Source organism: Microcebus murinus, chromosome 2, assembly GCF_040939455.1.
Source record: "Microcebus murinus isolate Inina chromosome 2, M.murinus_Inina_mat1.0, whole genome shotgun sequence".
NCBI lineage: Eukaryota > Metazoa > Chordata > Mammalia > Primates > Cheirogaleidae > Microcebus > Microcebus murinus.
The window spans coordinates 29434513-29453135 of NC_134105.1; the positions used below are offsets into that span (position 1 = coordinate 29434513).

An 18623-nucleotide genomic window follows, 5' to 3' on the forward strand; every position below is an offset into this window, starting at 1 on the left:
GGCCACATCTAGCTACAACTGAGACTACAACATATGTTCATTATTATAGATGACTTTATAACCAGATAAAAATCAGGTGTTCGGTTTTGTTTGTTTGTTTTGTTTTGTTTTGTTTTGAAGGGGGGATGGGATATTGGGAAAGGTTAATGATGCCAATGAGCCTGTGTGGGCATTTAGTCTCCTGCAGAAGGCAACAGTGTATAATGGAGAGGTCCTTATAATAGTACTACTTTATTTTCTGGGCTTTAGTTTTCTATAAAATCTTAAATATGATCATCACTTAAATGATGCTTAGAATTGTTAAACCTTGATTCTGTGACTTGAGAAAGTCATAAGTGGGCCAGGCCTTATGGCTCACGCCTGTAATCCTACCACTCTGGGAAGCTGAGGCAGGAGGATCGCTCTGAGTCAGGAGTTCAAGACCAGCCTGAGCAAGAGCCCCCATCTCTACTAAAAATAGAAAGAAATGAGCTGGACAACTAAAAATATATAGAAAAATCTAGCCGGGCATGGTGGTACATGCCTGTAGTGTAGTGCCAGCTACTCAGGAAGCTGAGGCAGGAGGATCGCTTGAGCTCAGGAGTTTGAGGTTGCTGTGAGCTAGGCTGATGCCAGGGCACTCTAGCCTGGGCAACAGAGTGAGACTGTGTCTCAAAAAAAAAAAAAAAGAGAGAAAGTCATAAGTGGAAGAGATGACTTTTGAGTCCAGGATATCTCTTGAGACTTAAAAATGAGTATGACAGAATGCATGTAGATGTGGTTGTATTTTGAGGTAGAAGATATAAGAAGGGGGATCATCCTGAATCTAGTTTATTTGGCTATGGCACCCTTTTTGATGGTTCTCCTGTTTTGGAAATTTAATCCTTTGTCTGATTTAATTCTTTTGTTTAATAATAAAGAAGCTAAAAATTAGAGATGTGTGACTTCTGAGGATCTATATATATACCTAGTTCACAGCAGAGTCAGGACTAGACCATGGGTTCCTTGATTTAATAGCACACTGTAATATAAGATTATTATCTGTAAGTAATGGCACAGAGGACTTGGAGAAAGGTAAGTTTTAAAATAATTCACAGATTCGGCTGGGCAGTCACTCACACCTGTAATCCTAGCACTTTGAGAGGCCAAGATGGAAGGATTACCTGAAGCCAGGAGTTCGAGACCCTGTCTCTATCAAAAAAAATAAAATAAAAATGATTTATTTACTTACTTATTTTGAGACAGAGTTTCACTTTGTTGCCCTGGGTAGAGTGCAGTGGTGTCATTGTAGCTCTCTGCAGCCTCAAACTCCTGGGCTCTAGTCCTCCTTCCTCAGCCTTCCAAGTAGCTGGGAGCACAGGTGAATACCATGACGCCTAGCTGATTTTTTCTATTTTAAGTAGAGATCGGATCTCACTCTTCTTCAGGCTGGTCTTGAACTCTTAAGCTCAAGTGATCCTCTCACCTTGGTCTCCCAGAGTGCTAGGATTACATGAATGAGCCACCTCACCTGGCTGCTACAAAAAATTTTAAAAATTAGCTGAGTATGGTGGCACATGCCTGTAGTCTCAGCTGCTTGAGAAGCTGAGGCAGGACGATCACTTGAACCCAGGTGTTGGAGGTTGCAGTGAGCTATAATGATGCCACTGCACTCTAGCCTGGGCAACAGAGCAAGAGGCCCTGTATCAAAAAAAAAAATCACAGGTTCTCAACGAGTTATTATTAACTCTTTTTGGAAGACTCTGTGAGGTAGACAGCAAAGAACGTCCATTCTTTTTTAAGCAGACTAATCTGGTTGAAATGATAAAATATGTGAAATCACTAATAATACTTTTCAAAGAAAAATAACTGGACATACCATTATACATTCTGAACAGATATTCTAAGACGTTACTGACTAAAGGATTGGTGAATAAATTAGAATCAGGATATGGAATGCACAGCTGAATTTTGAAGAATTGTGGGGGTTTTAAACCAGAAAGCTGAGGGAGCAGTAGTGGCTTTGCATTTCATATGAGGGGTACATGGAATATAGCCAACTCAGTTAAAGCTTTGGAGTCAGTATAGGCTGCAAAGTAAGTTTAAATCCTTGTCCCTCTGCTCACTAGCTGGTGAAATGGGCAACTTAACTTTCCAAGCCTTGGGCTTGTTTGTTTGTTTTTGAGACAGAGTGTTGCTTTGTTGCCCAGGCTAGAATGAGTGCCGTGGCGTCAGCCTAGCTCTCAGCAACCTCAAACTCCTGGGCTCAAGCAATCCTCCTGCCTCAACCTCCCGAGTAGCTGGGACTACAGGCATGCACCACCATGCCCGGCTGATTTTTTCTATATATATTGGTTGGCCAGTTAATTTCTTTCTATTTATAGTTAGAGACGGGGTCTTGCTCTTGCTCAGGCTAGTTTTGAACTCTTGACCTCGAGCAATCCACCTGCCTCTGCCTCTCAGAATGCTAGGATTACAGGCGTGAGCCACCTCGCCCAGCCCCAAGCCTTGGGCTTTTTGTCTATAAAATGAAGGTATTGTATACAAAACAGTTTATTTAGAGTAAATGCCTAGTATGTAATAAGGGTTTTGTAAATTTATGGCAATTATTTCCTTGTGTTCCCATTATTTAGAATGATGCCCAGCACAGAATAATTGCTTAGCAAATTGTTACTGATTTAAATAGTGGGATTTACTCTTAGTAAATATTCAACAGAATACCATGTAAAATAACTATGTGCCAGCATTGTAGTAATCACTTTATATTATCTAACTTCATTTTTATAACAATCTTAGAAGAAAAATCTAATATTAACACTGCTATTATCATTTTTCTGATGAAGAAATAGATTTAGAAGAGTTAAGAACTGTCATTGTAGTAAAGCTAGGCAGTCAATGTCCGACTCTAAAACTATGGTTTTAGCCACTGCATTTTGCACCACTTTGCCATATGATCCTGCCTTTTTTTTTCTTTTTCTTTTTTTTGTAGATACAGGGAGTCTTGCTGTGGTTGCCCAGGATAGTTTCAAATTCTTGGCCTCAAGCCTCTCATTGCTCTAAGATTACAGGTGTGAGCCACCACACCCAGCAATCCTGCTTTTCTTTTACTCATGTTATTTAGACATTTCATTTCCGTCTCTCAGACAAAATTATCTTGTATGCACTAATCTTTTATCACGTATGACTGGTCTTCTTCTTGATTTTTTACTAGTTTCCAAGAACTTGCTACCGTAGAACAATTTTCTGATTTCTGTTGTTTTTCCAGGGAAAGCTGAGATTCAATACATCTGTGACTATAAAGTACTAAATTCTTTCAGGAGGAAATGGAGAGAATCATTTATTTTATCTTTGGGGTTTTAAAAAAACCCAAGTGTTCATGATACATGGAGTTTCTTTAAATTGAATTTAATCTCAGATTCACTTCTATACCTGTGTTTCCTCTTGTCTCTATTTAAACCCTATCCTTTCTACTCAGCTTAACACCATTCTTTTTTTAATCCTTCAGTGACCTTATTTATCTTGAATTCCTTTGGATTCATGTGCATTTGTTTGTACATTTGGCACATAAATAAGCTTCTTGGGAGTTAGGGACTGCTTTAATAGGCAGTGCTTTGTACAGTTGGATCCTCCATAAATATACATGCTTGTTCATTGTTGTAGCAGCTAAGGTAGTCCTTTGCATGTTGAGGCAAGAAGTTATCTAAATATAACTCACATGAAGAAAGATTTAAGATAAAATGTAAGAATTCTCTAAATTAGCCTCTTTGAGAGGCTAAAATATCTTATAGCAAAAGTTATGTAACATTTCTGTATAGGAAAGATATAACTTTTTTCTTTTTTTTTTTTAATAGGCAAAAGATGCTGGTCTTGGGGTGTCAATTTTACTATGTGTCAGAGCTCTTCAACTCAGATCAAGTGAGGATGAGGAAATGAAGGCATCAGTTTGTAAAACAATCGCCTGTCTTCTACCAGGAGATTTGGAAGTTAGACGAGCCTGTCAACTTACAGAATTCTTAATTGAACCCAGTTTGGATGGATTTAATATGTTAGAGGATCTGTATTTGCAACCAGATCAAAAATTTGATGAAGAAAATGCACCAGTTCCGAATTCTCTTAGATGTGAGCTCTTACTAGCTTTAAAAGCCCACTGGCCTTTTGATCCTGAATTTTGGGACTGGAAAACTTTAAAACGACACTGCCACCAACTTCTAGGACAAGAAGCCTCAGATTCTGATGATGATTTAAGTGGCTATGAAATGTCTATTAATGACACAGATGTCTTAGAGTCAATCCTCAGTGACTATGATGAAGGTAAAGACGATAAACAATACAGAAGAAGAGATTTGACAGATCAGCATAAGGAGAAAAGAGACAAAAAACCCATTGGCTCTTCTGAAAGATATCAGAGGTGGCTTCAATATAAGTTTTTCTGTTTGTTATGTAAACGGGAATATATAGAGGCCAGAATTCTTCATCATTCTAAGATGCATATGGAAGATGGGATTTATACTTGTCCAGTTTGTATTAAAAAATTTAAGAGAAAAGAAATGTTTGTTCCTCATGTGATGGAACATGTTAAAATGCCACCAAGCAGAAGGGACCGCTCTAAAAAGAAATTACTGTTAAAAGGCTCTCAAAAGGGTATTTGTCCCAAGAGCCCCTCTGCAACCCCAGAGCAAAATCATTCATTGAATGAACAAGCCAAAGGAGAATCTCATGAATATGTCACATTCAGCAAATTGGAAGACTGCCACCTGCAAGACAGAGATTTGTACCCATGTCCTGGTACAGACTGTTCCCGTGTATTTAAGCAATTTAAATACTTAAGTGTGCATCTTAAAGCTGAACACCAAAATAATGATGAAAATGCCAAGCACTACTTGGATATGAAAAATAGAAGAGAGAAGTGTACTTATTGTCGACGACATTTCATGTCTGCTTTTCACCTGCGAGAGCATGAACAAGTGCATTGTGGTCCCCAACCTTATATGTGTGTATCTATAGATTGCTATGCTAGGTTTGGATCAGTAAATGAACTACTTAACCATAAGCAAAAACATGGTGATCTTCGTTATAAATGTGAATTAAATGGCTGTAATATTGTTTTCAGTGACTTGGGACAGCTTTACCACCATGAAGCACAACACTTTAGGGATGCATCTTACACGTGCAACTTTCTTGGCTGTAAAAAGTTCTATTATTCCAAAATTGAATACCAGAATCACCTCTCAATGCATAATGTTGAAAGTTCAAATGGAGACATAAAGAAACCAGTGAAACTTGAGGAGTCTGCAGCAGGTGAAAAGCAAGATTGTATTGATCAGCCCCATCCACTTGACCAAACTGATAAATCACATTTACCTGAGGATCTTCTCTTCTGTGCAGAATCAGCTACTACTCAAATAGATACAGAAACTGCAGAAAACCTGAAAGAAAACAGTGACAGTAATTCTAGTGATCAGTTAAGTCATAGCTCTTCAGCTTCAATGAATGAAGAGTTGATTGACACACTAGATCACTCTGAAAACATGCAGGATATATTATTATCTCATGAGAAAGTCTTTGTGCCCTCCAGTTTAAAAGAAAAATGTTCCAATGTGGCAGTTTGTTTTGATGGTACTAAGTTTACCTGTGGTTTTGATGGCTGTGGTTCCACGTACAAAAATGCAAGAGGAATGCAGAAACATCTACGGAAAGTTCATCCATACCATTTTAAACCCAAAAAGATAAAGACAAAAGATGTCTTGCCCTGTTTGGGTAATGAACATAATCAAACAACTGAAAAGTTTGATGCAGAAACAAAACCCAGTTCAGATACAAATAGTGACTCCCCAGATGAAAGTCTAGATCACAATATTCATACTAAATGTAAACGAGAACATCAAGGTTGTTCCTCAGAAGCCTCCATTTGTGCTTCTAAAAGGCCATGTACAGAGGATACCATGTTGGAACTTTTGTTACGCTTGAAACATTTAAGCTTGAAAAACTCAATAACACATGGATCTTTCTCAGGGTCTTTGCAAGGGTACCCGTCCAGTGGTGCTAAGTCTCTTCAATCAGTTTCATCTATCTCAGACCTTAATTTTCAGAATCAAGATGAAAATATGCCAAGTCAATACCTTGCACAGTTGGCGGCTAAGCCTTTTTTCTGTGAGCTTCAAGGATGCAAATACGAATTTGTGACCAGAGAGGCTTTGTTAATGCATTATCTTAAAAAGCATAATTATTCTAAAGAAAAAGTCCTTCAGTTAACCATGTTTCAACATCGGTATTCTCCATTCCAGTGTCACATTTGCCAAAGGTCATTTACGAGAAAAACACACCTTAGGATTCATTATAAAAATAAACATCAAATTGGCAGTGACAGAGCAACTCACAGACTATTAGATAATGAAAAATGTGATCATGAAGGCCCATGCTCAGTAGAAAGGTTGAAAGGTGATTGTTCTGCAGAACTTGGAGGTGATCCCAACAGTAACTCTGATAAGCCACACTGTCATTCTAAAAAGGATGAATGCAGTTCAGAAACAGATTTGGAGTCATCTTGTGAAGAAACAGAAAGTAAAACATCAGATATCTCATCACCAATAGGCAGCCATAGAGAAGAACAAGAAGGAAGAGAGGGAAGAGGTAGCAGGCGAACTGTTGCTAAAGGAAATCTGTGCTATATTTTGAATAAATACCACAAACCATTCCATTGTATCCATAAAACTTGCAACTCCTCATTCACCAATTTAAAAGGCTTGATTCGCCATTACCGAACTGTACATCAGTACAACAAAGAACAATTATGTTTAGAAAAAGACAAAGCAAGAACCAAAAGGGAACTTGTCAAATGTAAGAAGATATTTGCTTGCAAATATAAGGAATGTAATAAACGATTCCTGTGCTCCAAAGCTCTTGCTAAGCACTGTAGTGACTCTCATAACCTAGACCATATTGAAGAGCCTAAAATACTTTCTGAAGCTGAATCTGTGGCAAGGTTTTCTTGTAACCAACCTCAGTGCCCTGCTGTTTTTTATACGTTCAACAAGTTGAAGCACCACTTGATGGAACAGCATAATATTGAAGGAGAAATACATTCAGATTATGAAATTCATTGTGATCTCAATGGCTGTGGCCAGATTTTCACACATCGCAGTAATTACTCCCAACATGTATATTACCGACACAAGGACTATTATGATGATCTCTTTAGAAGTCAGAAAGTAGCAAATGAAAGACTACTAAGGAGTGAAAAGGTATGTCAAACAGCTCATACTCAGGGCCATGAACATCAGAGTACCAGGAGATCATTTAATGCTAAGACTAAAAAATGTGGCTTAATCAAAGAAAAGAAAGCTCCAATTAGTTTTAAAACAAGAGCCGAAGCCCTCCATATGTGTGTGGAGCACTCTGAGCACACACAGTACCCCTGCATGGTTCAAGGATGCTTATCCGTGGTGAAGTTGGAGAGCAGCATAGTGAGGCATTATAAACGTACCCATCAGATGAGTAGTGCCTACTTAGAGCAACAGATGGAGAACCTTGTTGTTTGTGTTAAGTACGGTACCAAAATTAAGGAGGAGCCCCCTTCTGAGGCAGATGCCTGTATAAAGAAAGAAGAAAATAGAAGCTGTGAATCAGATCATACAAAGCACAGCCATTCCCCGGGTGACAGTAGTGTACCCCTCCAGAACACTGATTCCTCTCATCCAGGTGAAAGGAATGGAGGTCAGAAAGGGTGTATAGAAAGCAGCCCAGTATTTGAAGCAAATACTCTGCTTTACCGGGGAACTTTGAAATGTAACCATAGTTCAGAAACCACTTCTTTGGAACAGTGTAATATAGTTCAGCCATCTCCTTGTAAAATAGAAAATTCCATACCTAATCCCAGTGGAAATGAAAGTGGGTCTTATTTCACAAGTTTCCAGCTGCCTTTACCAAGGATTAAAGACTCAGAGAGTGGGCAGCATAGTTCAGGGCAAGAAAACATTATAAAAAATTCAACCCATATCCCAAAAGAGAATTTTAGGAAGCATTCACAGCCCCGATCATTTGATTTGAAGACTTACAAACCTATGGGATTTGAATCTTCATTTCTGAAATTTATTCAGGAAAGTGAAGAGAAAGAAGATGATTTTGATGACTGGGAGCCTACAGAGCACTTAACATTAAGTAATTCTTCACAGCCCAGTAATGACTTAACGGGGAGTGTCATGGCAAATAATACGGTGAATAACAGTGACTCTGAAGTTGACATACCTCATTCTTCCAATGACTCTACAATTCATGAGAACCTGACTACAATCCCACCTTTGATAGTAGCAGAAACAACAACAGTTCCTTCCCTGGAAAACCTGAGGGTCGTATTAGACAAAGCATTAACAGACTGTGGAGAGCTTGCCTTAAAACAGCTTCATTATCTTCGGCCAGTGGTTGTTCTTGAAAGATCTAAGTTTTCCACACCAATTTTAGAGTTGTTTCCAACAAAAAAGACAGATGAGCTTTGTGTAGGAAGTTCCTAAATAGCAATTTTGTTTTAGAAACAGACTGGCTCCAACACTGCAACATGGGGACAATTGCCAACTCGAACAAAGGCTGAGACCCAGCCACACTGTTGTTTAGGGTAGAATAGGCTGTGTATTTACATGAATGTATAATATCTATGTCAGCAGTATTGGCTGAGTCCATTAGCTCTCCAGTTGGTTTATTGATTGGGTTTTTTTGTTTGTTTATTAAAAAAAAGAAATGGAACTGTACTCTTGTTTGGTGCTAATTCATACATCAAAATATACTGGGGCTTCCTTTTTCAAATTAAGTGTGCATGATTGTATATGAAACAAATACTAAGGTCCCAGGGTGGGAGGGCTAGGGAAAGGGATATGGAGTTCTTACTTGACTTGAATGTGCACCTGAGGGTGCTTTGTGTAATATATTGTATACTACAGCATCTTATATTTTTTGAGTTGAGTTTCAATAAATTACAATTTTTCACCCATTTCTTGTTTACTCATAATGAGTTTTCATGCCACGTGTAAACTGGAATCCCACTTATTTTCTGAAATGTGCAGTCATATTTTACCCCAGTAATTTTTCATTTCTTATTAAACCATTCAGATCAAGGGGTTTTTTTTAATACCTGTTAAGATTTTTGTGGAAGAAAATTCTGAGATTGAGTAATTAGCTCTGGGAGTCAAGATTACTCCCAAAGGAGGATATCCAGAAGTTGGCCAGGTAGAAAGGAGAGGGTATGCCAAGCAAAACATGCGGGGGATCACAAATGTGGAGGCATGAAGGCATGTTTCCGGGGAACTACAAATAATTTAATATGCTGACTGTAAAAGGGGAGCAGTAGAAAGGAGTGAAGTTATTGCGGAGATAGGCAGGAACCAAACCATGAACACTAGGAGTTTGGACTTGAGTCTATAGACAGGTGAGAGCCTTTGAAGGATGTTAAAGGAAAGTAACACATTCAAATTTTAATTTATAGATTGCTTGGAACGTGGAGTGTGATTTTAAGAGCTGAGAGAGGAAATAGAAGATAAGACTGTTGAAGTAATTGAGGCAAACTTGTTGAGAGTCTGTACTGACGCTTGCAGCAGAAGGCAGAGTAGATGAAATCAAGGAAACAGGATTGGGGCTTGGAGAGTGAAGAAAAGGACTTGAGGAAACCTCTAAAGAAATCTTGATGCAATCAGTTAAGGTGGGAATACAAAAGGAGGAACAGGTATTTGGGAAGAGGATGAAAAGCCAAGATGAGTTTGATTTTTGGATATGTTGAGTTTCATTGGACTGTGGGACATCTTTGTTTAATAACAGGGATAGCAATATGTTCTTACAAATACAGTAGCTTTATTGTCTGTTGCTTGTGAAGTTTTCAGCCACTTTCATTAGCTAGCAGTGAAATGACTCAAACACACAATTGACATTTTTTTATCATCCCTGTGGTTAGGATTTCAAGAGTTCCAGACACTTTCATTCTCTACTTTTACCCAGAATTTTCTGGGGTCATTGTTTTCTCACCCATTTTCATGAGCGTATGTGTGAAAGAGGTGGGGAACTGTGGAAAAGGAAGATTTTGATTAGTTTTTCTAGGGGCATTCCATTCCCAATCTGTCCTCTCTCAGTCCCAGATTGCCTACTTCTTTGTTTTCTGTTTTGTTTTGTTTTGTTTTGTTTTAAGACAGTGGCATCATCATAGCTCACTGCAACCTCGAACTACAGGCTCTAGCCACCATGCCTGTCTAATTTTTTCTCGTTTATTGGTAGAGACAGGGTCTCCGTATTGCTTAGGCTGGTCTTGAACTCCTGACCTTAAACAGTCCTCCTAGAATGCTAGGATTATAGGTGAGAGCTACCACATCTGGCAAGATTGCCTACTTCTGAGCTGAGCTGCCAAGGACAGTCTTAAGGGGCATAGTCATTCACCAAATATATAAGCACATACATATTTAAAAACATACAGTTTCAGGTGCTTTGGGAGACACAAATACAAAGTAAATTTTCAGGGCCTTTGTGGAACTCTAACAAAAGGTGAAGGAGGGCTGGGGTAGCTCAGCCCTCCTTGAAGCATGGCGGCCAGCAGCTTGGGTATCACCTAGGCCCCACTCCAGACCCTACTGGACTAAAATCTACATTTTATAATGGTAAGATCTCCAGATGGATCATACATAGGCACAGAAAAGTTCTAGAAGCACTGGCCTGGAATACAAAGTGGGAAGTACTGTGAGAGTTCAGGGTAATTATGCTTTTTAGCACTTTATATAAAATTATCTTGTTGAGTTTTCATAATCCCATGAGGTAGGTGCTATTATTTGATAGATAAAGAACTTGAGATAGTCCAGGCGCAGTGGCTCAGGCCTGTAATCCTAGCACTCTGGGAGGCCGAGGTGAGTGGATCGCTCGAGGTCAGGAGTTCAAGACCAGCCTGAGCAAGAGTGAGACCTTGTCTCTACTATAAATAGAAAGAAATTAATTGGCTAACTAATATGTAGAAAAAAATTAGCTGGGCATGGTGGCGCATGGCTGTAGTCCCAGCTTACTCAGGAGGCTGAGGCAGTAGGATTACTTGAGCCCAGGAGTTTGAGGTTGCTGTGAGCTAGGCTGGGCAACAAAGCGAGACTCTCTCAAAAAAAAAAACAAAACTTTATTGAATACAGAAATGGAAAACGTGCGTTTTGTTTCTGTGAATAACTTACAACCTATGAAAAAGTCAAATTTTCTTCTTTTCTGAAAGGAAGTTCTAAAAGTCAGAAAAGTTGCTTCTCCCTACCTCCCCCCCAAGATAAACTGATAGTTCCTGGCCTTATGCTACTGATTTTTGCCATATTATGTAGAGCTGGGTCTAGAAAGTGGCTTACACTGCTCTGGCCTGCTTGGTCTACACCTGCAAGAGTGGACTCTAACAGACTGCATTTGGAGGTCTGAATCACTTTGAGGAAGGTAACCAGGACAGATAGAAGATTTTAAAACCTCCTAAATACATGTCAACATGTATTTGGTAGGTTTAGCCTGGAAAAGAGGACCAGAGACATAAGACAGCTATCTGAATGTTAATAAGAAGCTAAATATTTACTAGGAACATACCATCTGCTAGCCACTGGGTGATAAGAATATTGAACAAGACTCATTTAAGTTTCCTGCGTCATGGAGATTTAGAGTCTAGTAGAGAAGACAAAACACTCCAAATAATTAGTTAAGTAAAAGTGATAGGAAAAAAGCACTATGAGATGGGGACCCAAAAAAGACAGGAAAAGCTTTCTTGAGGATGATATTTAAACAGAAACCGGAAAGCTGGGCACAGTGGTGCGTACCCGTAGTCCCAGCTACTTGGGAGGCTGAGTTGGAAGGATCACTTGAGCCTGGGAGTTTAAGACTATAGTGCATAATGATCGTAACTATTAATATAGCCACTCCACTCCAACCTGCACACACACAAAAAAATTCAGGCCGGGCGCGGTGGCTCACTTCTGTAATCCTAGCACTCTGAGAGGCCGAGGTGGGCGGATTGCTCAAGGTCAGGAGTTCGGAAACCAGCCTGAGCAAGAGCGAGACCCCGTCTCTACTAAAAAATAGAAACAAATTAATTGGCCAACTAAAAATATATAGAAAAAAATTAGCCAGGCATGGTGGCGCATGCCTGTAGTCTCAGCTACTCAGGAGGCTGAGGCAGAAGGATTGCTTGAGCCCAAGAGTCTGAGGTTGCTCTAAAAACTAAGCTGACGCCACAGCACTCTAGTCGGGGCAACAGAGTGAGACTTTGTCTCAAAAAAAAAAAATTGAGGCAGAGCGTAATCCAATTACATGCAGAGGCTTTGTGGTGCAGCAGCTTTGTGTGTTGGCGACATTGACAAGATGACTATGACTGCAGTTGAGAGAATAAATGGGAGAGGAAAAGGAGGGAAGGTTGGATAGGTAAGCAGGGACCAGGTGCAGGTATTTTTGTGTGTGTGTGCCCTATACCAATTGAAGGCTTGAAAAGTAGGCATTGCATAAATCATTAAATACTAATGCTGTAATGTGGAAGACTACTGAGTGGAAGTGACTGAGTGATAGATGGCTGGATTGCTGGATGGATGGATGACACTATTGAAGGTAAGTTGAGATGCCTACCACAGACAGTGATACATTCATCATTGGAGGTGTTTGGGTATCCAAGAAGGGAGTCAAAAAATAAATGGTTTTTTTGGACTAGATTCTCTTTGAAGGACCTTATACTCTTGAGATTTATAATACCCTGTATTTGGTCATAAATTTCTTTTTTTTTTTTTTTTTTTGAGACAGAGTCTCACTTTGTTGCCCAGGCTAGAGTGAGTGCTGCGGCGTTAGCCTAGCTCACAGCAACCTCAAACTCCTGGGCTCAAGCAATCCTGCCGCCTCAGCCTCCCGAGTAGCTGGGACTACAGGCATGTGCCACCATGCCCGGCTAATTTTTTTGTATATATTTTTAGTTGGTCAATTAATTTCTTTCTATTTATAATAGAGACGGGGTCTCACTCTTGCTCAGGTTGGTTTCGAACTCCTGAGCTCAAACGATACGCCCGCCTTGGCCTCCCAGAGAGCTAGGATTACAGGCGTGAGCCACCGCACCCGGCCAGTCATAAATTTCACTACCAATAATAATGGTCCTTACCTATATGTGTGGCATGGTTTTCTTACACATATTATCAAATCTTAATTTCAGCTCTATGAAGTAGGAATTATTCTTGCTATACAAATGAGTGTGTTAAGCTTTAGGTAAATAAGTTGTCCAAAGTACTAAGAGCCAAAATTTGAACCCAGATCCATCATATTCCCAGTACTTCTCCTAACAGCTACTCCATACACGCATCTGCACAAATACAATAGCCACTTGATGAATGAACAGTTTTGGCTATAAAGATATTTACATTCATTTAAAAATACTTATTTTGCCTATTATGTGCCAAGCACTAGGGATATAGTAGTGAATAAAATGGACATGGTTCCTGTCTTCATTGAGTTTACAATAGGGAAGACAGATATTAAACCAAAAATTGCATAAATAACTGTAATTATGTTATGCTTTGAAAGTAAAGAAGAAGGTGCCATGTAACTTTCACGTTATGTACTCTAGTATAGGAAGTCTTAGGAAATAGTTGTCACAATCCTATCTATCTCCAAAATGTTTCTAGTTTTACCTATTCTTTAATGGTTTCTGACCTGTGCTTAAACTATTATAATCAAATCTCAAGTCATATCTGAGTAACTTCTGTTCCTTGCTATAAATGATTCTGGCCATAGTCATTAGTGGACTATGGGTTTTACATTACCAGCAGTCATTCTTAAGTCAGTGAGTCATTTCACCCTAACATGAGTACTATGTTTCCAACAGCATTCTAGACCCTACTTTCTGAATGTGCCCCTGACACCTCAAACAACATACCACACCTCTCTTTCCTGCAAGAACAAAATAGTTGTTACTTCAACAGACTTCTCTATCCCTGTTTTTTTCACTCAGTCAACCAGAATGAACAAATTGGAACCTGTGGTGTCTGACTTCTGTATCTTAACCTTGTATAGCATCAAACTATTTTTTTTAAATTGTTGTAACTGATCCTTTTTTTTCCTTCCTTACTATGCCCCTTCTCCTCTTGGTGCAAACTCTTTTGGATTTTTGCTGCCTTTGTAATCTGATCTCACAATTTAGAGTATATATACTTGTATGTGAACTATCTTTTTTCATGAATGCTTTCTGAGAATTAACCATACATTTTATTTTTATATCTTCATTTTTCCTTGATGAGTAGACAGATACTAGTCAGTAAATAACTCATTCAATAACATGTCATATAGGTTACTATGTAGCATGCTGTTTCCAAGTGCTTAGAATTGATACCATTTGTTCCTAATACAAACCTTGTGAAGGGAGTGAAATTTTCATCTGCAAATAGATAAGCAAAGTGTGGCTCAAATACCTAAAATGCCCTCCCAAATATCATAATTTCTAAACAATAGTGATATATGAAGGGGGAATGGTAGAAAATGATCCATTAGTAACCTCTCTCCACATTTACCAAGTAAACCACTCTATAAGAAACCCTTCTTTAAATCCTAACTCCTCAAATTTCTACTCCATGTCAAAACACTTCTGTTTATCATTTGTCATGTGAAAACAGATGCTATTCATTTCATGGAATTGTTGGAAATATTCTATATCTACACTGTTCACATGTGGCTATTTAAAATTAATTAAAATGTAAAATGCAGCCCCTCTGCTACACTATCCACATTTCAAGTGACTAGTGGTTACTACATTGGAAAGGACAGATATAGAGCATTTCCATCATTGCAGAAAGCTGTATTGGATAATGCTGTGCTAGAGCCAGGACTGGCCAAAGACAAGAGAAAGCAATATGCATGAACTGAAAACCCAGGCCAGTGCCTGGTTGGTTTTGAGTGGGAAGATTCGCTGAGTTACTGGGAAGCAAGCTGATCTTTGGAACAGTGACATCACAAAGCACAGCTCACAATGGCTCCAGAACATCTAGGCTCCCAGGCCACTCCCCTTAACTCATATCTAGATTCCTGAAGCCTCTGCCCATGTAGTTCCTGGAGCTGCTGTCTTATTAAAATGCCACCATCTTCACCTCCACCTTCTACCTGGGACAGCCTCTTAGATTCTCTCTCTCTGACCTCAATATGGAATTGGATACAAGCAAATTATCTGGGAGAGACAAGTGCGCCTCAGCAAACAAATCTGGGGATACTAGATAATCTTGCTCCGGCTGTGCAAATCGTCCTGGGGATTTCTTTTCTGGTCGTGTTGGGAATAGGATTATATACCTTATGGAAACGAAGTGTTCGATCAGTTCAGGTTATACTCTTTTGTTTCAAGAAATTTAAATAGTTATAAATTGAAATTTGATTAGCTCTCTCTCCTATTGCTCCCATGCAGTTTTAAGACCATGCAGATGAGCAAAGGTGAACTCTTGTCTTTTTAGTTGGTTGAAACTAGATTATCCTTGAAAAGCTCCACCAATTAGGTTTGGGGCATAAAAATGCTCTTGATCTCAATGGTCTGGCTTACCTGCTATAATAAAACAGACCAAACAAGTTCATAACCTGAGAAAGCAGCTTTCCTCTCAAATTCAATCACTTATTCATCTTTGAATGCCTACTATGTTTATGGTATAGGCACTGTCATATAACTGGGATCTGGGTATGACCTTTCTGTTCTTACTATGCCATTGCTCTGTAACTGATAAGGAGTCATATGTATTCATTAAGTCATCACAACATTTCATTATTGTGTTTCAACAAGATAAGTCTCCATAAATATACAGGGTCTCTTTTTGGGAATAGGAATTTAGCTGGCTGAGATTGTAAGAAACATTTAGGATTTTACATACTTCTGTTTAATCACCAATACTAATAGTTTATTTACAATATAATCAAAGTGCTTTGAGAATCCCACTTCCATGAAATAGATGGAGGTTATTTTCACATGACAAATGAAGAAACTAAAGTGCACTGAGGTTCAGTAGAAATTTAAGGAGTCAATTTAAAGAGGGGTTTCTTAAAGAGTGATGAGTTTACTTAATGCAGAGAGAAGTTATTATTGGATCATTTTATAGCATTTGCTTATTTTCATATGTCACTCTTGTTTAGGAATCCTGGTCACAGGCATTTTTCTGTCTTAATCTGTCAAAACTGCATGGGCCAGGCAAGGTGACTCATTCCTGTAATGCCAGCACTTTGGGAGGCTGAGGCAGTAGGATCATTTGAGGCCAGGAGTTCAAGACCAGTGTAGGCAACAGAGTGAGTTCTCAAAAAAAACCAACCAACCAACGCCACCCCCCTGACTCCTGCCACCGCCAATCCTGCATAGTAGCCAGGGCAGGGATCATCGGATTATCATCTCCATTTTGTAGGTGAGGGAACTTTGTTATCATCTGCCCAAGTTCACATAGTTTTTAAGAGCTGACAAAGCTGAGGTTGAAGTCCAGTTTTTAGTATTCCAAATTCAGTTCTCCAAAATCTCATTGAATGTAAACCAGCTGTCCTAAATCCTCAACAGGAATGTGTATGTGTTTACATATGTGTACATATACATATGCACACATATTTTAACTAGCTAATAGAATGTAAGGCAAGAAAACAAACTTTTACCTAATTCTGAGTTTAGCTCAATCAGTAAGTTGGGCTTGCAGCCCTCCAGATAGCTCAGCCAAGAAAAAGAGGTAGTGTAACACAGTGGTTAATAGTGTAGGCCCTGAAGTCAGACGCTTGGACTTAAGTATTTGTTGCACCACTTGCTCTGTGACCTGAGAGCTGTCACTTAACCTCTAAACCCATTTCCTTATCTGTAAGATGGACTTGCGAGCAGTGCTTCTCTCATAGGGCTGTGGTGAGGATTAAAGGAGATACTATATGTATAAAGTTTAGCACATATTCAATATGTAGTGCTAGTTATAATAAGGAAAAACTGATTAGTTTTATTCTTATCCTGGAAGGAATCTGTCCTACTATATACCTTAAAAAAATTTTTTTTAAACAGGGTCTCACCATGTTGCCCAGGCTGGAGTGCAGTGGCTATTCACAAGTGCCATAATGGCACACTACAGCCTCAAACTGGCCTCAAGTGATCCTCCTATCTTCGCCTTCTGAGTAGCTGGGACTGGGACTATGGTGCGCACCAATGTGCCCAGCTCTGTCCTAGTATATTTTAAAAACTTTTCCATGACTAGTTAATCCAGTTCTTCAGACTGTTTAGAAGTATGCAGTAGGGCTGCTTAAGAAGTATGCTTAAAAGTAAGAATTCCTGGATTCCAGTCTGGCCTCTACTACTACCAGTATATGACCTTGGACAATGATAGGGTCCAAACTGGAAGGTATATAAATACTTATCCATTTATGTTTTTTCCTGCATAAATAGGTCATGCATAGGCAAGGTAACTTCTAGCCCAGGATGTTGCAGACATTCAGCAATTGTATCTATTATTATAGTCTAAATTAAATGCAAATAATAATCCCTGACCTGCATCTCTCTCCAGTTTGTGGTAAAAATCAAAAGATAAAGTAGGTGTGAAAATGTTTTTTAAATGGAAGCCTTGGTGTAAGAATGAGGAATTATTGTTACTCTTACGTTTTTGTTTTGTTTTGCATCTATAGTAAATTGTGGCATTTCACATGAATAAGCAAGTAACGCTCAGCTTCTGTTGTTTCATTTTAGAAAACTTTGTTGTTTGTACTCACACTCTACAAAATTTACAAGAAAGGTGCAGATTTTTTTCAGGCTTTGCTAGCCAACCCAGAAGGGAATGGTTTCCAACTTCAAGACAGTAATAATCTCTTCCTGTCCTTGGGTCTGCAAGAGAAAATTTTGAAAAAACTTCAGATGGTGGAAAACAAAGTAAAGGACCTGGAGGGGATGATCGTTGCCCAAAAACCTTCTACAAAGAGGAATTGCTCCTCTGAGCCCTACTGCAGCTGCTCCGACTGCCAGAGTCCCTTGCCCACATCAGGGTTTACTTCCACGTCTGAAATGTGATGGACTCCAGTCTTTTCCAGAGAAGCACTGTTTCCCTCATGTGTGCAGTGGTGTATCAATAAAGATAGAAAACTATATTGAAATGACCCTGCAAGGACTGGCTCTCTACTTAGTAGGGCAGATCTACTTGTGTGGTGGGGTATGTGGGGTTATAAATGTGGTAGTAAAAAATGTCTTTGGGAATGTGGTGCTCGCTCAGCAGGCTGGAGAGCATGCGCAGCTGTATCAGAACAGAGAGCGAGACTGGAACTGAATGGGTGGGGAAAGAAGGAGGGTGGTCAGGGACATGGTTATAATAAAAAGCAGGAAAGTGCTATTTGAGGGCCATGCTGTGGGCTGTCCTGTGGAAGTAGGCTGGCCCCTGTGGTGGTCCTTGGCTTAAAAGTAAATATGTGTCCCAGGGAACTCCTGCATTAATTACTCAAAGGTGGGCAATGGATATGAAATAGACTGACATAAAGGAGACTGTTTAATTTTACCCAGCTTTTACTGATACCTATTGTATGCTAAGCATTGTAACAATGCCTAGGACTCTGCCTCAGTGCTTCAGGAGCACTCAGTTTGGCTGGATGGACAGGTAATTTCAGAATGGGCAATTATAATACAGGGGGGTCCTATCATCTTGAACTGAAGTCAATTCTCCTTGACAGGGAGGAAAAAATGGAGGCATTCT

The 18623-nt window shown here is 39.3% G+C and overlaps 2 protein-coding genes across 2 annotated transcripts in view; both read left to right on the plus strand.

The window, feature by feature from the left end:
- The window catches only part of RLF (RLF zinc finger), an 83515-nt gene extending 74577 nt beyond the window's left edge, over window positions 1–8938 (plus strand). The window contains exon 8 of the mRNA XM_012735762.2: window positions 3810–8938. Coding sequence (XP_012591216.2) covers window positions 3810–8465 — 4656 coding nt within the window. The 3' untranslated portion in view covers window positions 8466–8938. The remainder of the gene's footprint in view (window positions 1–3809) is intronic.
- Window positions 8939–15031: 6093 nt separating this feature from the next.
- On the plus strand, window positions 15032–18037 carry TMCO2 (transmembrane and coiled-coil domains 2). The gene is made up of 2 exons (XM_012735764.3): window positions 15032–15274; window positions 17633–18037. Exons 1-2 carry the CDS (start codon window positions 15032–15034, stop codon window positions 17948–17950), a joined length of 561 nt encoding a protein of 186 aa, XP_012591218.1. The 3' UTR covers window positions 17951–18037.
- The last annotated feature ends 586 nt before the right edge of the window (window positions 18038–18623 follow it).